The sequence below is a fragment of the Vigna umbellata genome, chromosome 3, assembly GCF_029865625.1.
Source record: "Vigna umbellata cultivar VRB3 chromosome 3, Vumbellata_1.0, whole genome shotgun sequence".
Classification (NCBI taxonomy): Eukaryota; Viridiplantae; Streptophyta; class Magnoliopsida; order Fabales; family Fabaceae; genus Vigna; species Vigna umbellata.
In genome coordinates, this window is record NC_142167.1 from 42,972,553 (window position 1) to 42,993,949 (window position 21,397).

At 39.2% G+C, this 21,397-nt stretch overlaps 2 protein-coding genes across 4 annotated transcripts; both read right to left on the bottom strand.

Moving 5' to 3' along the window:
- Positions 1–4,587: 4,587 nt before the first annotated feature.
- On the bottom strand, positions 4,588–9,732 carry LOC148202551 (uncharacterized). 3 transcript variants are annotated; one of them, XM_088110391.1, is made up of 5 exons: positions 9,537–9,732; positions 9,284–9,391; positions 5,425–5,534; positions 5,214–5,338; positions 4,588–5,083 (listed from the first exon to the last, which is right to left on the bottom strand). In XM_088110391.1, the coding sequence occupies exons 3-5, from the start codon at positions 5,504–5,506 to the stop codon at positions 4,850–4,852; spliced, it is 441 nt and encodes a 146-aa protein (XP_087966517.1). In that variant the 5' UTR covers positions 5,507–5,534; positions 9,284–9,391; positions 9,537–9,732; the 3' UTR covers positions 4,588–4,849. The 3 variants fall into 3 exon arrangements, with proteins under 3 accessions (XP_087966517.1, XP_087966514.1, XP_087966515.1); XM_088110388.1 differs by having other exon boundaries at positions 9,284–9,406; XM_088110389.1 differs by having other exon boundaries at positions 9,284–9,409.
- A 7,292-nt stretch (positions 9,733–17,024) lies between these two features.
- Positions 17,025–21,397, bottom strand: LOC148202552 (uncharacterized). The gene is made up of 6 exons (XM_088109651.1): positions 19,520–21,397; positions 19,193–19,345; positions 18,951–19,055; positions 18,134–18,518; positions 17,663–18,052; positions 17,025–17,512 (listed from the first exon to the last, which is right to left on the bottom strand). Exons 1-6 carry the CDS (start codon positions 21,395–21,397, stop codon positions 17,025–17,027), a joined length of 3,399 nt encoding a protein of 1,132 aa, XP_087965777.1.

The following is a 21,397-nucleotide window of genomic DNA, read 5'->3' on the forward strand; positions in this document are numbered from 1 at the left end:
GCCGAACGTTCTTATTTCAGCATTGTTTAAGTTAAGGCATACGACACTCTATGTTGAGCCGAACGCTCAACATAGTAACTCAATAAAAACGGTCGCTCTCACACCGAATTCTTCCCAAATGAAAAAAATTCAATTCTAAGTCTTTTGCAGGGAAACCGAACGGTATAAGACCGTACAGTGACGAGCGTCATTTATCAAAGGGAAGATTTAAAGTTTCAGATTTTTCAACCTTAACAAAATTTTCCAGATTTCAAATTTATAAACTTTATAACTTTCATTCCAGATTTAATTCACCTTAAATATCTTCATCATATAGATCTCAACATTTTAATCATTCCAACCATACAATAACCATACTCAAGTCATACGTAATCAAATCAACATGCCTTTCAATCAAAATCAACAACATATATAATACATACAAGCAGTGCTCGTTCATGACAGCTCAATCAAAACCAGAATCATATCAGATATCAGTGAACATCCATAACAGCTCATACTTCATACAGTTCGTACATGCAACTCAGATCGTACAACATACAGTATAAATTAAACATATAAGCTTCCCTTACCCGGATTGGAAATCAAACTTGTCCTAGATGTGAATGTGGCTTCGTCCAACTACGTTGTTCTTAGGTTCTTGACTCTTCCAGAACACAATCTAACCACGGAATGCAGATCACTTAGAATACATGCTTGCATGCAACTAAAACCCTATTTTTTTTTTCCAGAATTCCTAAGGACGAGCTACGGAATGGAACTTACCAGTTTCAGTTCTTGAAGCTGTTCGGTCCAGTGGATAGCTCTCAATGCAGTGGACGTTTCTACGGTGCTGGAAATGGGATCGGAGGAGAAACGTGAAGATTACAGTAGAGAGAAGTTTAGGGTTTCTAGAGAGAAGTTGGAGAAAACGAAAGGTTGGGTTCTGAGGAAGAAGATGAATGGTGCAGGTGAGCGGAAGGGTTTTCGAAGATCACTTTTGTTCCTTCCAATTCCAGACGAATGAGCGTCTCACTTTCGGACACCTGCACCTCCATTCTGACTTCCGAAACTTCCAACGTGACAAGTGGCATGCGTGCATGCAGCGCTTGGTGCGTTTTTAATGCACTGAGTGTGTGACGTGGTGCGTGTTTCAGAGAATGATGTGGCACGGTTTTCAGTGCACAGCAGAGGGATTTAGCATATTTGAAGTGGGCTTTAATGAGATAAGCATTGATTATAGTGTGCATTAATTTGATTTAACACAGAATTATTATTGCTAATTATATAGGGTTTTACACAACCAAATCTTGGTTTTGCATGGACCCTAAGAACGAATGACTAAGGGAGGAAACTTACCAGCTTCAAACGTGAACTTGTTTGGTTGACTGGAAAGCTTAGGACGTCTGGATCTCTTCTACGGTCTCTGAAATTGGATCGGAGAAGAAGAGAGTGAGTTACGGTAGAGAGAAGATGGAGGTTTTCTAGAGAGAAGGTAGAGAATTGGAAGGTCAGAGTTTTGGGGAAGAAGAAGAAGCATGCAGAAGAGTGGGAAGAGGGTTTTCTGAAAAATCATTTTCCTTTCAACGTAGGACGAGTGTCCATTCTCCTGCTGCCACTTGTACTCCACTAACTGATTCCAGATTATTGGTTAGCGACACCTGGCATCCACGCAGAGGGGATTTGGGTGCGTTTTAATGGCGCCTGAGCAGGGTTTTTGGCATTAATAACGTGATTTGACAGGTGGAGACTGGTTACGTTTTCGAGACCTTACAATAAATATCTAACTTAACTTGAATATATATTTTAATATCCATAAATTTTTATATATTTTAAAATTTTAAATTTGATTTTTGATATGATACTTTTTTATTAAAATTTAATAGCATATTTACGTCAATTATTGAAAACAAAAACCTTTAATCATTTAAATCAACCAAATTATAATTTTTTTTCAAGAACTATAGATCTTTAGATATTTGTGAGATCTAGAAATATGGTCATGGTTGAATTTATTTTATTAAGGACACAATTCTTCGTGTGTACCAATTAGTCAAGAGGGTAATTTCCAGGAAAGTCACATAGTATGAAAGCAAAACATGAGGATGAATTAAATTTGATGTGACCCAAATGATAGAAGAAATGAAAATTCAAACGATATGTATATTATTAACTAAAAGTTATTAATACTTTATAATTATTTATGTCCAATATAAATCATTTTTAATTTTTAGTATAAAAAAAATCGCCGGTCAATATGTAAGTAAATCTGTAGAAACATATTCAGATTATAGAATAAAGGTTTAATCCTTTTTGACGTCCATATTTGTGTAGGAATGTCTCAGATAGGTCCTCATTTTCTAAAGTGTATCAAAATGGTCCTTAATTTTGAAAATTTATATCAATTGAGTCCTTTCCGTTAAGTTGGCTGGACGGCGTTAAAAAAATTGATGAGTGAGATGCTGAGATGACGAACGAACGCTCGTCCACCAGCGAACGAACGCTCGTCGACCTCTTACCGCTGGACGACCGTTCGTTCCACACTGGACGACCGTTCGTTCCACACTGGACGACCGTTCGTTCCACACTGGACGACCGTTCGTTCCACACTGGACGACCGTTCGTTCCACACTGGACGACCGTTCGTTCGGTGGTCGCCGAGCGTTCGTTCGCTAGTGGACGAGCGTTCGTTCGTCATCTCAGCATCTCATTCATCAATTTTTTTAACGCCGTCCACCCAACTTAACGGGAAGGACTCAATTGATCTCAATTTTCAAAATTAAGGACCATTTTGATACACTTTAGAAAACGAGGACCTATCTGAGACATTCCTACACAAATAGGGACGTCAAAAAGGATTAAACCTAGAATAAATTTGTATACTATATTTCTAATGAAAGAACCAATACAATTACGTTTTCTTAATTATTTTATTTTGTGAAGGTATTTCTCTTCAATATTCTGTAAACAGACCAATTTGTGATCTTGACTCTTAAATAAAGTTAGATTTGTCTCATATATAAACAATTACAATATAAAGTTTATTATAATTCATATTTTTATTTTAAAAAATTATTGTAATATAAAATGTTTGTAAAAGGTGTATTATTTTTCCTTCTTCCACACCAAAATGGCACTGCTCAAAAGGGAAAGTTGGAGGAAAGTGTTATGGTAGGGAAGACTTCCAACATTCAATGTTACCGCACAAATAGTGTATGGTACTTGTCAGCCACACAAAAAGGAAAATTGGTCAAATTCAAATTTCCCTAATCTTATCAAATAGTGACATTTTGAAGAAAAAAACAAAACTATTTATGACTTTTTGTATTGAACACTATTAAGAATTTGAGTTTACATACACTACTTTTTAATGGAAATCATGTTTATATGTACTTTTACTTGTATTATAAAAAATTTATTTGTATGCACGTTTTTTTTAATTTGTTACAGGTGACATGTTCTTAATTTTTATTAGTATTGCTTATTTTTATGAGACTAAGTTATTATTTAATCATTTTTTATTTATTTTTGGAAATAATTTTATTTTTAATGCAGAATGTGTTATTAAACTATTTTTTTATTAATTTAATAATCTTTTAGAAAATAAAAAATTTGAGAAAATATATTAGATATAAACTAAAATAAACACAAAATATTATATAAGTCTCCAAACTTACCTTACCTTTAAAAGTGAAACAAAATCATAACTATGATGAAAATCAGACTAGGCTTACAGCATGGGCCGGTGGCCATGCTCATTTTCTTTTTCCTTTTTTATCTTTTGGTGTTTCTTCCTTCACCTCCATTAAATATTTGTAAACAACAATTGAGGGCAAAAATTAACTCACTAAACTCCTAAAACTACTATGCATTGCATGTCTACCAAACATAGTAGAATATGAAAGAAAAACTGAAAAAATGTAAACACAACATATACTAAAACTATGTACAAATAAAATTGAGTAGAAGAGAATTTGAACTGTGAAATTTGATTACAAAAATGTATTGAATCATGAGACCGGATATAGATTTCACTTTGCAATAATGAAGAATGTTTATGATGGTTACCTCATCAATAACGATGTTTGACTCCTGACGGATGAAGCTATCATGGAGAAAGGCGTAGACCTGAGCGTTTGTGAAAAATTCATCAGCATTAAAGTTTGTGAAATGGACACTGAGGTCTCTACCGATGAGAGGAACTACCTTTTTATCGTAGTCCTGGAAGCCAAAGTCCTTGAATATGTACTGGTATTTTTTTTTAATTCAAACGGTTATTCTACCGTTGAACTCCAATTGTAGATGTAATTGTGTTAAACATTGATGACTATTTTACTCTCTTTTTCATGAAAAACCCACTATTTAACAAACGTACGATAGTTTAAATTCAACAATAGAATTTTATTGTTACACATTACTCACCTCACAAGAAATATTTTATTGTTAATATAGCCATCCACAACAGCAAAAAGTTACCAGAACAGGTGATTATACATTAAATACCGTGCAAACACCCTTCTTGGTTGCGCTAACAAATTAGTTTGGCCCTCAAAGACTTGTACCATTATTAACCAAAATAAATGTTGCTATGCTAGCTAACACTGCATATAATAATCAAATATAGTTAAGCAAACAAATAAAAGGAGCAACTCCTAAACATGTTTAAGTACCAACTCATGTTTCCTTCCACAGTCATTCTTTTAAATAATTCCAATAGAAGAGTATGTACCAGCCAACTAACCCATTTTTCAATTAAAGAAGGTATTAATAAAGGCAGAGTGAGAACATATCGGTGTTCACATAGCCAAGAAGGTAAGTTGAATTCTGTCACCAGATAAAAAATTTCTATCATGGATGACATTAGTGAGACTTACACAGCAACCTTTACTTCAGAAGCAGAGGCATTTGCATACAGAGGGTGGAGAACATGGCCTTCCTTAGGCTCAACATGCACCCATTTGCGACCAGTCAGCTTGTTCCGTTCAAACTTCACCAATCCCTCTTTCAATGCAAACAGAGTATGATCTTTCCCAAGTCCGACATAGTTTCCTGGATGAAAACGAGTGCCACGTTGTCGAACAATGATATTTCCAGGTATCACCCTCTGCATAGTAAGAGAAGAGTTACATCATGAGTGAATGAAGTCAATGAACCATGTTCAGAACATCTAGATTCAGTTCTCACTTCCTCTACCTGCATGGCAATAATTAGTACTAAAAAGTGTAGAAAAATACCTCCCCACCGAATTTCTTCACTCCAAGGTTCTTGGGTTTTGAATCCCGTCCGTTCTTGGTAGAACCAGCAGTCTTTTTGGTAGCCCAGCGCCTGAACAACATACTCAAACCTTCTCCAGATACATCTACAATAGTGGGTCAAAAAATCATTAGTCTAGATTACTTTAGAAAGACATCATACAGTAGCCAATATAGGATAATGAGGCTATACCACTGGTGCTTCTATACACAGGAATATTTGTCACAAGTTCCTTGACATTCAATCTTCTGTAAAATGACGCTGCAAAATTCATGGTGTTTTCTATGTGACAGAGACACAACCTGAGACAAATTAGAACACTGGAAATTTTCAAAAAACTGTGAAACAGATCAATTATGACTGGTGCGCTTGTGGTCACCAAACACCAGAACTAATCGGTTGTGGCAAGATCAGAGATAATCAGAAATAAGTTGGCCATACAATTCCACTGTCATATGATCATTATAACGTATTTATATATTTAATAAGCAGACAAGTATTTATAATGAGTACAGGCCAATCTCATAAAAACAATGAAACTTATTATTTCAAGAAATCAATCATCTGCAGGCACAGGAATCTCCATGCCATCCTCATCTGTGGTGATAGTTCTCTTCTTTAAGTACACTATACAGTAATAAATTGCATAGAAATTTAGTTTCTATTCATTAGAAACTAAAATATGTCAAATTAAAGTTTCAAGAAAAATATGAACAGACGGTTGCCTTGATTAAATATAGCAAATTAAGTGAATATTAGTTACACAACTCAAGAAATCTAAATTCACAAAATAAAAATTAAAAATATTCTATATACAACTGACAAAAATTTTTAAGAAACTAATATATAGAATTGTATATGTTCTGAATATATTGCGTGTCTAATGCAGACCAAATGTATTTATAGCATAATACAAAATCAATTATAATAAATACACCTAATAATTAGAAATCAATAATCCTAATTTTCTAGATTATGTAACACTTAATCCCCTAAAAATCCGTAACAACGGATTATATTTTAACACTTTCCCTCAAGCTGGAGCATATATGTCATATGTATCAAACTTACTACAAATGTACTCAATCCGAGGACCTCTAAGGGACTTGGTGAACATGTCAGCCAGCTGATAGCTAGTGTTAACAAGATCAATAGGGATTTCTCCATAGAGCACCTTTTCTCTAACAAAGTACAATCAATTTCAATATGATTGGATCTTTCATGGAAAGTCGGGTTTGATGCAATGTGAAGTGTAGTTGATTGTCACAAATAAGCCTTGTTTCATGGATGTCTCCTATTTTTGGTTGTAGAAGTAGTTGCCTAAGCCACATAGCTCACAACTAGTTGCTGCCATAGACGATATTATGCTTCTGTCCTAGATCTAGCAACTATATTTTTCTTCTTGCTTCTCCATGAGATAAGGTTACCTTCGATAAGAACATAGTACCCAAAAGTGGATCTTTTATCTGACGATGATCCTGCCCAATCCAAATCAGAGTAACAAGTGATCTTAGTACTACCTTTGTCTTCGTACAATAATCCTCATCTAGGAGCATCCCAATGGCTATCACAATGAGCATTTAGAAATTGGCTTACCACACTAACAGCAAAAGTGATGTTGGGTCTGGTGATAGTGAGATAGTTGAGTCCGCCTACTAGGCGACTATATCTTTCCAGGTCTTTCAATGGCTCCTCCTGATCCAAAAGAAGCTTGATATTGGGATCAATAGGAGTATCACAAGGACAACAGTCAAGCATAGCAGTTTCAGTAATAATTGTTGTGAAAGGTGCGCTTTGAGTTGTCGAATCCAATCTCATCATCACCCGTGATGATAATGTCATCAACATAAGCAAGGAAAATGCACTTGCCAATAGAGGAGTGTAAAGAGAAGACAGAATGATTAGCCTCACACCTGGTCATGCCAAATTGTATCAAGACAGAACTGAAACAACCAAACCATAGAGAGACCGTTGAAGCTTACAAACAAGACAAGAATTGTTGGGAGTAAGAAAACCAGGGTGTTGATCTATCTAAACTTCTTGCAATTCACCATGTAAGAATGCATTTTTAATGTCTAGCTGATAAAGAGGCCAGTGATGAATAGCATCCATAGATAGAAAGAGATGAAAAACTATTCTTCCTACTAATTATGTTTACTTACTTTAGTTAGTCTGATTGTATCAGTGATAATCTTGAGTTATGAATTTACTTTGACTCTTCATCACAGCCTAATTCTTCAAGTTTTCTTTAGTTATGATAGTTTAACCATAATCTATAATAATAAGTACACTACTTTTTGTTAACTTTAATCAAAAAGTTTGTTTTATATCAGCACCAGCTAATTGGCATGACACTTATTTAATATTGACAATCCAGCTTTGACGTCACGAGCACTGCTATTTGGTCCTTGATCCTTTCTACTTTCGAACAAAACTATTATTAGCTATGCAAACCATAGGAATAGGGAACGTTGTTTAAAATACCTGCATTTGTATTATTAACTAAATAAATTAGATAGTTAGTAGCATAGGATACCACAAATATGAAAAACTGATTGATAGATGAGGAACACTTTACTGTTTATACCCTATTATTTCGTTAAGTTCATCATTTCATTCCTCTTTTTGGAACATTCTTATGTTGTCAAAGTTTATAAACATGTCTCACTTGAAAAAGGAGGGAAATTTTGTTCTGATGAGCAAAACCAGCCAACTCAAGTAAAACTCAAATCAAACTGAAAAGGCTCAAGTATGATACAAGTAACTACAAATTGAGTTCCATATGTCTGCTGATGACAGAAAGCCCTACCATACTTCAGAGACATTTTTTTCACAATTAGACGTCTTAAGGGGCCTAATGTATTGTGTTGAGGAAGAGAGAGACAAAGAAACAAAAAGGGATTGGGAATTTTGGGTTGGCAACAAAGCAGAAAGCAGAGTTGGGGCCTAATGTATTGTGTTGAGTGTTTAAGCTACACTACAGGACTTTTGAAACGATTCTTTTTCTCCCTTTACACTAATGTGGAAATTTTATTTTGAACTTTGCTGCTGCCAGAGATGGATGGACGGATGGCTGAACATCACTCTGAAATGCTATCAGAATGCCCCCTTTTCATATCTTTCTTTGCAATTGGACAAGCAACTATGTTGGAAAGGGAATGATTTACAGCTGGTTGCACCCATGTCAATAACGATTATGGGTTAAAAAAACTACACATAATTAGAAACACACCGTTCTTGTTCCTATTATCGTTATTAAAGGAATTTTAAGCTTTTCATGTTGACAGGTACATTTTTTTTTTTCATTTTCTTCTGTTTCTATATTTAAATCTTTTACTCTCTTTTTTGTTTCCACTTCTTTATTTATATTGTTACAGAATTGTGGTGGGCATGGAAGAAGTAATGTATGTTTTGTTTCTAGGACTCCAGAAACTCCTAAGCCTATGAACAATCTTATTGCAGCAGCCCGGGTAAAACAGAGACAAGTAGCTCAAGCTCAATTTCGCCCTCTTTCCACTTACTATACTCAAGGGAACACCAAGACCCTCTACAATTCAACCATTTTTTGTCTGCCTCAAGTAATATTGACCAGGCTGATTGGCAGGGAGTTCTTCAACACCAAACATTGGCTTCTCCATCAACTAATGGGTATCAATCCATTTCTCAAAATGAAATTGATGATATAGAAAATAGGAGAAAGGAGTTAGTCCACTGCAAAAGGATGTAAGGAGGTTCTCTAAGTGGTGGTACTGATAGAGACTTTGTCTAGGCAAGGAAAGAGTTGGCCTGCAACACGTTTACCTATTGACTGTGCTAAGTATGGCATTGCCAATGAGGTATGCTTTTTCATATCTTTCTATTTGTAAAAAATCAATCAGATAACAACTAAAAACTTTATTCCTTATCATCCACATCAAGTATCATATAAGAAACTTTCTTCCATTCCATTCAAATACCAAACTACAGATTGTATACCAACCAAACAAAAGAAGAAAATAGAAACACATTTTTCTGCATCAAAGAAACTTGAATGGCAAAGGAAGTCACTCACCTCTGGTTCCTTCACTAAGGGCCTTCGCAACAAGAAGTGCTATATGTCTCAGTCCTTAATACCGCTTGGAATCTTCTTAAACCGCAACACAGTCGCCTCAATCGATGCCTGGTAACAATCCAACTACTTTTTTTACCATTTTTGCGAGCACAAACAGAAATGTGCCAAAAATAAAATAAAAAACCGAGATTAGGGTTCGCGAGTTTGACCATTTTACTAATTTATGGATTACTAACCATTAGGGTTTACTTACCAGATGAAGATACTCTCTCAGCGCCGCCCTAACCAAGAGCGACAACGAACTGCGCTGAATGACGGACTCCGCCACCGAACCACCGAACGACAATGTCAGATCAACGAAGTTGTCTTGTGAAGGAGGCACAACGAGATTGCTGCGTTTGAGAGTTCGAGAGAGGGGAAGGCTTCCAAATAATCAAAACTAAATTTAATTTTTTTTAAAATAAAATTTCCAGATCCGTACGTAATATGGGTAGGCAACACTTGTTTTTCATTAAAGACTTATGTCAGCCATTACATACGGATCATATATCTAGGAAACTTATGTTAATATTTCTCATTGATTTTTAAGTTACACTACACTAAATATATAAATATATGCATCTAAAATTCGATACAAAACACAATTGAAAAATATTAATAAATTTTAAGATATACATATTAATATATATATATATATATAATGACCTGTTAAAAAATTATTAATCTTTTTAATTTGTTCAATTAAACAAGATTTAATATGTCTCTTCTTATATTAATTTAAAAAAAAATTAATAATTTAAAAAAATTTAATTTTTCATAAAACTTTAAGACATTACATAATTTTTGTGAAGATAGAGAGGAAAGAGAAGAAATGCGCGAAGCAATAGTGGTGAAGCATACAAGAGGCTTTAAGAAAAGCGCTGAGGCAAGTCGCGCATCTTCTCCAAGTGTCGACCGAGGGAGTGGTGTAAGGACCGCACGTTTTAAGAGAAGTGGTGGGGATAGGGCAGTCACCCACTTATTGCATTATAGGAGTACAATTATTACATGGAAGCACCAGCCGCCCATAGGAAGAAGTGGGTCTTTTTTTTTATTTATTTATTTTGGCACCATGGAGAGCAGCCACCAAAGGGCCCCTTTCTCTCATTTTACACCGTCCAGAGAGCACTCACAGAAAGCAAGTCTTGGCTTTAAAAATATGCTGAGAGGAGGATTTGGGGGGTGCAATTGGGAGAGTGGAGTCCTTGCTGCATGATCGTTCAGGGAGGTGAAGTGGAGGTTTTCTGGAGTTGCAAGGAGACCTTGGTACTGCAAGTCTTGGGGGAGATAGATTCAAGAGTCTTCAAGAGGTAAGGGGAGTTAGATGTTTTTGTTTGATTGTTGAAATATACTGTGTTTGATGCAAATCTGGGAAGAAGGGGATGAGAAATAGGGTTTCTGGGTTTTCTGGAAAATTTGGTACGATTCTGCAGAATTCTGCAGAAATGCACGTTCGTCCAAACAGTGCGCGACCTATTAGTGGTCGGCCAAAATTGAACGTTCGGTTTTAATTAGGTTGTTTCCAATGGTGATCTAGAGCGTTCGTCTGGGTGTATTATTGATTTTGACCATTCGTAATAATTGGTATACTTAAGTTTCAATCTTGAGCATTCGAACGATCGGTCTTCGTGTATTAGTAACGGTAGTGTTCGACTTAATTTAGTATTATCAAGCTTGAATCTTGAACGTCCGCTTTGGCGAATTATTGATTGTAGCGTTCGGCCTTCATCTGATATTCTTAGGTTTGAATCATGAAAGTTCGGTTTCTATGTATTAGTGTGCGTTCGGTCTTAAATTGATATTCGTAAATTTAGATCTCTAACGTTCGGTTGTAAATTGATATTCTTAAGGTTGGATCATGAACGTTCGGTCTTAGTGAATTTGAAATTGTAGCGTTCAGATTAAATTAATATTCTCAGGATTTTATTTAGTACCGAACGGTCAGATTGGATTTAGTACCGTTCGGTCAGGCTTTGATTTAATTCTGTTTGGTTAAGTGTTCATGTGGTACTGGATTAAGTGGTAATCATTCTGTCAGGAATCTAGACGATCGTCCAGTACTTTAGGTGTTCGACATAGTTCTCTAGGTATCCGATCCATCCTCAAAACGTTCGTCCTAATGGTGTCCAATTTAATAGTGGTTAATCTTGAGTATTCGATCTCGGTGTACCACTTATTGTATGCGTTCGGTCTTAAGTTGGTATTCTTAGGCTTCAATCTAAAGCGTTCGGATTTCGTGAAATAGTGATCGTAGGCTTTAAACTGGTATTCTCAGAGAGTGATCTAAGGCATTCGGTCTTAGTTCTGTATTAGTGATTGTGAGCGTTCGGTCCTAATTTGCATTCTTAGGTTTGGATCTTAAGCGTTCGGTTTTGGTATAATAGTGATTATAAGCGTTCGTCGTAAATTAGTATTCTCAAGAAGTGATCTTGAGCGTTCGGTCTTAATTTGATAGTCATAAGTTTGAATCTTGAGCGTTCGGTATTATTATGTGATTAGTGATTGATAGCGTTCGACCTGGATCAGGTATTCTGAGGTTTAGCTGGTAAGCGTTAAATCTTGGCGTATCAGTGCTTTTAGCGTTCGATCTTAATCAGATAGTCTCAGGCTTCAATCTTAAGCGTTCGGTCATATTATGTGTTAGTGAACGTTCGGTCTTGATGGTGTTTAGTGTCGAGCCTAAGTGATCAATCTTAACGTTCGTCTAAACAGTATTCGATATGATATGAAGTTCGGTGTTTTAGCGTTCGACCCAATAGCGTTTAATCTCATAGCGTTCGGCCTAATAGTGTTTGATCTAATTTGGTGTTTGGTTTTGAACGTTCGGCCTAGTGTTTGATCTCTTAGCGTTCGTCCAAATAGTCTTCAGCAAATAGCGTTCGGCAGATACCGTTCGATCAAATAGCGTTCGTCCAAATAGTACTCATCCAAATAGTGCTCGGCAAATAGTGTTCGTTTCCAAGGATAAATGCTCTTGTTTTAAGTGTGTAATGTGTTTTGAATATATACTCTGATGTATGTGAAAAATATGTGAATGCATGAGTTATGATAAATTACCGTGATAATATGATTGTGAAGGTAAATAATGAATTTGAGTATGATTTGGACATCTCAAGGAGAGATGGATGATAGTGTTATGTGGTGTTGTAGTTGTTCTGTATAACCTTAGTGAACTTAGATCAGTCTCTCTATCTCTACACTCAAAGCATTGTTCATACTCATATAGAGAAGAACAGTGTCAGTGGTGAGAGTAGAGGGAGGTCCTCGTCTATAGCCTTTAATGGCAGAGATAGGCAGGTTGGGGATTTACCTTGCTAGTGTTGGAGAGTGCCAGCAGAACTATGCAAGTGCAAAGACGACTGTTAGTTCGACATGTTATACAAATCCGGGGAGAGATGGATGAAAGTAATATGTGGTGTTGTGGTTGTTCTGTATAACTGTAGTGAACTTAGATCGGTCTGTCTATCCCTACACTCAAAGCATTGTTCATGCTCACATAAAGAAGAATAGTGTCAATAGTGAGAGTAGAGGGAGGTCCTCGTCTAGAGCACTTAGAGCACTTTGTCGAACACCTAAAGTACTGGACGATCGTCTAGAATCCTGACCGAATGATCACAACTTAACACATGACCAACCAGTACCACATCAGCACTTAACCGAACAGTATTAAATCAAAGCCTGACTGAACAGTACTAAATCTAATTCTAACCGAACGGTACGAAACATTCAAGGCCGAACTGTAACAGATCAATACTTAACCGGACACTGTAACACCCTTTATAAAATATAATAATAATAATAATAATAATCTTGAAGCATGAATCTTATGAAAGTGTTTTTTTTTTAACAATACATCACATAAGCAAACCATACACACCTCATAAGTTCATACATTACAACAAACCAAATCTTAATTGTTTCCTTAAAATAACAAAATCAAACGAACATAATTCAGAAGACATTATAAAAATCCCAACGAGTTTTATTTCCCATCTCTCTCGAAGAGCTATTCCAATCCAGCTTTATCTGCAATACCATCTACTCCCGTACAAGTACGATCATCGTAGGTGGAAACCACAACCACAACATTTCAGGGTGAGTAACCAGAAATATCACATCATAAGCCCATTACATATAAACTATAATAATTTCCATGATTTAATATAAATCGACACACATGACATTGCAGACTAGTCTTTCATAAACAATGTCGTTTACTTGTAATTCGTCGTCATAACCTGCTCTCAATAACAGGCGACCCGAGCCGTCTTCCATCGCGACTTCAGACCTATCTCCCCGACTCCTCAAGGACTAACGAGTAAAAACATCGATACTACGCGTAACGATGCACTATACTCAACACGAGCCGAAGTCATTGGGCGAGACATTCACCTCCTCGCGCAGAAGAAGGTGACACTCGAATCTCAGTCCCACGCGTGAGACTAGCAAAAATGCTCAAAAGACAGACGAAGTTACAAGTAAATAACATAGTGTATGTACCACCTCCAACAGAATAAACGTGCTCAATCACGAATTCATACATATTCTCAATAACATGTATAAATAAACCAATATTGGATCAAGGAAATAACTAACAATTCTCAATAATTGTTTCAAAATACACCCACGGATTCATGCATTATTGCCGAACGCTATTTCCAACTCTGATGCTGTCTGAACGAACGTTCTGGAATCAATCATCATCAAAGGCCGAACGCTGCCGATGAACACCAAACCTTATTAACCGAGCTCCAAGGACGAACGCTCGAAATCAAGTCTAGTCGTACGTTACCTCAGACGAGTACTTCCTGAGGATTAATGTGACATCCCAAAAATACAGCATAAACCATAAAATCAGAAAATCACATTTAATAATATTTCAGTACAGTTTTCCAACTAAAACAAAACAACGCTCAAGGACGAACGTCCTTGAGTACAGTCTTACAATAATAACAAAACAGACGTGCAAAACCGCACGTCTTCAGAGTTACAAATGAAAAAGCCGAACGTACACGAAACTTGATCGAACGGTTTACACAGCACAAATACCGAACGATCTATCGGAATAAAATAACAAGACAAGATGGTCGAACGACCACTCTAATACTGGCTACATAACTGGCCGAGCGCCTCACTGCTCGGTCTTCACTTCGACATCAACCAGGTTCTCTTCATTCAGCGCCTCTTCCAAACGCTCGTCTCCCTCTGCTCACATCACACGGATGATCATTGCAATGACAAGACGGACGTACAAGGACAATAGACAACACAAGGAAACGAAAGGGTAAGCTTACTTAATTTAACTCATGCATCAGTCATACAATTCATTACATAATTTATCACACATCAAGACATTATAACGCATGCACAAAATAAAACTCGACACGACTGACTGTCCGGACTGTATGAATTCTGCGTAGTTACAGGCGTTCGTGCACCCGGGTGGTGTGGTAACTGGCATTCTCATCAGCTGCCACCCGAGGTTAGTACGTCCGTCCAAAGTACCTCTAAGGACGACGACCTCCTGCCATTCCCACGCATGACGTGCGCCTCTACTTGAGGACGATCACTCACGGAATATCAGGATTGAACAGCCAGCATTAACTTCCCACAGTCATACTTTACGAATTTCAACTTTCATCTGAGTCGTTCCTACCTGGAACCCTCGTTCAATAATCATAGTTTCATTTTCATCTCGTATACTGTTCATCATTCATTACTCATCAATTCATATCCATTTTCATCATTTATAAGGAAATCATCAAAAACGAACGTTCTGTCCCGAATAAGACTAAGGACGAACGCTGTGAGCAAGACCAAGAGACGCTCGTTCGAATACGAGCACGAACGGCAGAATTTCCATGACGTACACTGTTCATTGGACGAACGTTATTTAATTGAAAAATTCAATTGAATGAACGGACGGTCGTTAGGAATCAGAAAACGAACGTGGTAAATCTGAAGTTGGACCTACGGTTTTTCAATAAAACCGAACACCATTTTGAGCGAGCGCTCAGTGTAAGACCGAGCCTCATTTTTAGGACGAACGCTCCTTTCAAAACCGAGCACCATTAGGACGAGCGTTCAGTATAAACCGAACACCCTTTAGGACGAACGCTCAATCAAAACCGAGACCATTAGGACGAACGCTCACTTCAAAACCAAACACCATTTGGACGAACGCTCAGTTAGAGACCGAGCACCAACTAGAGCGAACGCTCAGATCAAAACCGAGCGCCATTTGGACGAACGCTCAGTTCAAAACCGAGCGCCAATTTGGACGAACGCTCAGTTCAAAACCGAGCACCATTAGGACGAACGCTCAGTGTGAGACCGAGCGCTTATTAGAGGGAGCGTTCAGCATAAGACTGAACACCAATTCGGACGAACGTACAGTATAAGACTAGGACGAACGTTCAATATAAGATTAGGACGAACGTTCAATTTAGTATATGGACGAACGCTTAAGCATAGTTTTTAGATAAGAGGACGCTCGTCCAAAACAAGATAAAAACCGAACGGTCAATGACCGTTCAGTACGGATGTGCATTTTCATAGGGAAAATTCTTACAAAAATTCATTTTCAGTTCATTTCTCATTATACAAGTTCATAAATTCCATTCGTTCATGTCATGGTACAATTTACAATCTTCATATAATCCATATCATCCAAATCTCATATATTTCATACAACATACGTAAACTTAGTCATATATCATTTTTCACTCAGTAAATAACGAACGTTCATGCAACTCAAATCACACCATCATCATGCATTATATTCACACAGTAATTAACGAACGTTCAAACGAAGCACACAACATGAATTAAATCAAATAAGCTTCCCTTACCTGGAATGACGAACGTCCACTGACGCACACAATTTCTCCTTTCCACTATAAATCCTCCGCTCGTCAACGCTCGTTAAACCAAGCTATAATGAACGAGCCCAACCGCCAAATCAGAATTACGCTACACTAAGAAAGGACGAACGCACAACTCAGAATTGAGTTTGCATACGCGGAAAACGAACGTCCAGAGAGTGGGAAAAAGGCTTACCAGCTCAGTCTGAAACGAACGGCTTTTCTGGAAGCCTTGGATGACGTTCGTCCTTCCGCTGCCGGATCCCAGAATTGGAGGAGATGAAACGGTGGTTCCTTAGAGAGAAGGTGCAGAGAGTGAAGAGAGAAGGAAGAGAATTCAGAAACGAAAATGGTGGAGCGTGTGGAGGGTGGAGGATTTATCAGAGTCTCATATCCGTTTTTCCACCTTGCCAGCGTGCGTTCCCATTGCCAGCGCACGTCCACTAACGCTGACAGCCTTCTGCCAATTCCCACTACGTTTTGACTAAATTTCACGCGTCTGTTAGCGTGTGTCAGACGCTGCTGACTTTACGTGCGTCGCTGAGGTGGCGCGCTCTCAGGCTGCCACGTTTTTTTTTTTTTTTTTTTTTTTTTTTTTTTTTTTTTTCTTTTTTCTGAGGCCTGACATTCCCCCCAACTACAAAAATTTTCGTCCTCGAAAATTAAGACGTACTCTCAAACAGATGGGGATACAAATCCTTCATGGCATCTTCCACTTCCCATGTAGAGTCGCCCGTCTTTTCATCCCAGACGACCTTCACCAATCTGACTGGTTTCCTCTTGTAGTATTTGGTGTTGCTATCTTCAATGCGTACCGGCTGCATCTCCAACGTACGATCTTAACGAAGACGAATATCTTCTAACTCTAATATGTGAGAAGGGTCGGATACGTACTTCCGAAGTTGAGAAACGTGGAAGACCGGATGCAAGTTTGATAACTGAGGCGGCAAAGATAACTCATATGCGACTGGTCCGATCTTCCTTAAGATCTGATAGGGTCCGATGAACTTGGGAGACAACTTCTTGGGTCGAATGGCTCTCCCCACCCCAGTAGTTGGATGTAGTCTAAGGAAGACGTGATCTCCAGCATCGAACTCCAATGGCCTTCTTCTTTTGTCAGCGTATGACTTCTGTCTGCTCCGAGATGCCTTCAGCCTTTCTTGGATCAATTTCACCTTCTCAGTCGTCTGCTGAATGAGCTCTGGTCCAGTTAAGACCTTTTCTCCTTCCTGAAACCAACACAATGGCGTTCGACACTTTCTCCCATACAGAGCTTCAAAGGGAGCCATTCCTATGCTGGCTTGGAAACTGTTGTTGTAGGTGAACTCTACCAAAGGTAAGACTTCATCCCAAACGCCCATGTGATCTAGAACACACGTCCTCAATAAGTCTTCAAGCGTCTGGATGGTCCTCTCGGACTGACCGTCCGTCTGAGGATGATAAGCCGAACTCATATGGAGTTTGCTACCGAGCTCACTTTGTAATGATTGCCAGAATCGAGAGGTAAACCTTGTGTCTCGGTCTGAAACAATGCTAGACGGAACTCCATGTAGACGAACAATTTCCTTGATGTAAAGCTTAGCCAGGTTCGTCATGGACATCTTCAGATTGACGGCTAAGAAATGAGCACTCTTCGTTAGTCGATCCACAATTACCCACACGGAATCATGATTCCTGACAGTTCGAGGTAAGTGGGTCACGAAGTCCATCGCAATGCCGTCCCACTTCCATTCCGGAATCTCTAACTGCTGAAGTAGACCGCCTGGCCTCTGATGTTCAGCCTTGGCTCGTTGACACGTTAAACACGATGCCACAAAACGTGCGACATCACTCTTCATTCCCGGCCACCAGAAAGATTTCCTGAGGTCTTGATACATCTTAGTCATACCAGGGTGTATGCTAAGACGACTGTGGTGTCCTTCCTCAAGAATCATCCTTTTCAACTCACCATCATTCGGAATGCACGTCCTACCCATGTATCGTAGACAACCGTCTGTTCCCGTGTTGAACTCCTTGGCCTGATCTGTACCGAGTGCGTTCAAGATCTTCACCAACTCTTCGTCTTCTCGCTGCTTCATTCTGATCCGGTCAAATACGTCACTGGAGATTCTAAGAGTACAACATTTAATAACATTCGGTTCCAAGTCGAACTGTAACCTTAGATCTCTAAAGCTCTCTACCAAACTTAACTCTCGGACCATCATGGAGGAGACGTGAACTACCTTTCTGCTTAAAGCGTCTGCTACAACATTTGCTTTTCCCGGATGGTAAAGTAGTTCAAAGTCATAGTCCTTCAAGAACTCCAGCCAACGTCTCTGTCTCATATTCAACTCCTTTTGATCAAAAAGGTACTTGAGACTCTTATGATCACTGAACACTTGGAAAGTTGATCCATACAAGTAGTGCCTCCAAATCTTCAAAGCAAAGACGACCGCTGCTAATTCCAGGTCGTGAGTTGGGTAGTTCCTCTCGTGAACCTTCAGTTGCCGAGAGGCGTAAGCAACCACCCTCTTTTCTTGCATGAGTACACAGCCCAAACCCTGATGAGACGCGTCACAATATACCACGAAGGGTTTAGCCGTGTCAGGTATGACCAGTACTGGGGCGCTTGTTAACTTATTCTTCAATTCTGGAAACTTCTTTCACACCGATCGGTCCAAGCGAACGGTTGATCCTTTCTGGTCAGCTGAGTAAGCGGAGCTACTATTTTGGAAAATCCTTCAATGAACGTCTATAGTACCCGCGAGTCCCACAAAACTACGAACCTCGGTAACTGAGCGTGGACTCTCCCATTCCAGTACTGCTCTTACTTTAGCCGGATCTACTGAGATTCCTTCAGCTGAAACCACATGTCCCAAGAATGGTACTTCCTTCATCCAGAATTCACATTTAGAGAATTTGGCATATAACTCCTTTTCTCTTAGCACACCTAGAACGATCCTCAAGTGATCTCATGCTCTTCATAGCTTTTGGAATAGAAGAGAATGTCATCAATGAAGACGACTACGAACTTGTCTAGATACGGTCTGAAGATACGATTCATGTAGTCCATAAATATTGCTGGGGCGTTTGTCACACCGAACGGCATTACTACATACTCGTAGTGTCCGTATCGAGATCGGAAGGCTGTCTTCTGGATGTCTTCTTCCTTCACCCGAATCTGATGATATCCCGACCGTAAATCAATCTTTGAAAATATGACCGCGCCATGTAATTGATCTAGCAGGTCGTCTATCCGAGGCAAAGGGTACTTGTTCTTGATAGTCAGTTTGTTTAACTGCCTATAATCAATGCAGAGACGAGAGCTACCATCCTTCTTCTTCACTAAGAGTACCGGCGCTCCCCAAGGTGATGCGCTAGGTCTGATAAACTGCTTATCCATTAACTCTTCAATATGTTCCTTGAGTTCAGCTAACTCTGCTGGCGACATCCGATAAGGTGCAATAGAGATAGGTCCAGCATTCGACACTAAGTCGATAGTAAATTCCACCTCGCGTGGAGGAGGTAATCCAGGCACTTCATCGGGAAATACATCAGGGAATTCATCCACGACTGATCGTCCTCCATTCGATTTACTAGACGGTCGCTCATGATTCAAATCTTCAATTCGTTCGTCTGAATGCGTCATGATCAGAAAACAACTGGCACCATCCCCGATGTCTTCTTTCAATTGACCGAGCGTCACAGATAGATCCACTTCATACTCGTCTGGAAACACCAATTCTTTTGCACCGCAATCTATGAGAATGCGATTGGCAGCCAGCCAATCCATTCCTAAGATTACTTCTAAATCTTTCAAGGGTAGACAGATGAGATTCACTTTGTAATTTCGCCCCTCAACCTCTATAGGACACTTAACACATACAGTAGACGTCCTAACCTCACCAGCCGCTGGGGTTGATACTACCAAGTCGAACTGCATCTCGCGTTCGGCTAATCCCAATTTCTCAACACACGCCTTCGAAATGAAGGAGTGCGTTGCCCCCGAATCATACAATACACAAACAGGCATTCCAAACAGCAAACAAGTACTGGTGATGAGCGTACCTGAGCTGGCAGCTTCGGCGCCCGTGATCGCATACACTCGACCGACAGCTTGTGCTCGTCCACCCCGATCCTGTTGCATCCTCCCAGCATTTAGCGGCCTCATTGCCGCTCGTCCGCCCATTCTACACTCACGTTCTATATGACCATTTCTTCCACAACGAGTGCAGGACTTTACTCCCAATAACTGAGGGCAAGACGACCGGTAGTGTGGTCCTCCGCATTGGAAACACTTGACTGATCCGTGCTGTCCAGACTGGCCACCAACAACCATAGCCTGGGAATTAGATGGTTGTGCTGGGCGAGCATATGGCAACCTATTCCGATTCAGATTAGGCCTGGACATGATTGGCCCTCTAGTTGGTTGTTGTTGTTTCTTCAGTCGTTCTACTTCAGCCACATTTTTTTCTAACACTTTTGCTCTCTCAACCATGGCAGGAAAAGACTTAATGCAAAGGCTGGAGATTAGTACCTTTAGATCACTTCTCAGCCCATTTTCGAACTTCCGGCACTGCCACACTTCACTGGTAGCCATGGTATTGAAACGGACCAAGTGCTTGAACCTGTTAGTGTACTCAGAAACAGACATATTGCCCTGCACCAACTGGAGAAACTCCACTTCTTTGCCGAAACGGACACTGTTCGGAAAATACTCCTCATAAAATTTTTCCTTGAACACTTCCCAGGAAATAAGGCTTTCAGCTTCTGTTAGTATCATCTTAACGCTTGTCCACCAGTGACTTGCCTCCCCAGTCAGCAGATACTCAGTATACGCTAACCTGTTGTCTTCTGGACATCGCTTGGCATTGTAGATCTGCTCCATGTCCCTTATCCACTGATCAGCTTCGTCAGGAAGGCATTTCCCATCAAACTTTGCAGGACGATGCTGCAAGAAATTTTCCAAACTCCACTCAGCCTGATGAGTAGTGTTTGAAGCAGATGCTCCTGGCGTACCCCTAGTAGCTGCAAGAATCTCCATCAGCTGCCTCTGAGTCATTTCAGAATTAGCGCGAGCAGCTTCGAGATTTTGTGAATTAGTCGCGTTTTGCTGCATCAGAACAGCATTCTGCTCTTGTAGCCTTTCGATCACCGATACCAACAATCTGGTGTTGTTGGGCACATCATGTTCATTGGTCTGTGGTGGAGGAGGAGGAAGTCTAGGTGCCAT

Bases quoted from the DNA above. Each gene is read 5' to 3' on its own strand.
- LOC148202552 (XM_088109651.1), bottom strand. From the start codon at position 21,397: ATGGCACCTAGACTTCCTCCTCCTCCACCACAGACCAATGAACATGAT. The intron at 19,346-19,519 runs GTACTCTTAGTG...GGATATCATCAG, and splicing joins CATCACCTTGGGGAGCGCCG to ATTCGGGTGAAGGAAGAAGA. The intron at 18,519-18,950 runs GTTCGTAGTTTT...TTTGATCAAAAG, and splicing joins GTCCACGCTCAGTTACCGAG to GAGTTGAATATGAGACAGAG.
- LOC148202551 (XM_088110391.1), bottom strand. From the start codon at position 5,506: ATGAATTTTGCAGCGTCATTTTACAGAAGATTGAATGTCAAGGAACTT. The intron at 5,339-5,424 runs GTATAGCCTCAT...CCACTATTGTAG, and splicing joins TGTGTATAGAAGCACCAGTG to ATGTATCTGGAGAAGGTTTG. The intron at 5,084-5,213 runs GTATTTTTCTAC...CTTACTATGCAG, and splicing joins TGAAGAAATTCGGTGGGGAG to AGGGTGATACCTGGAAATAT.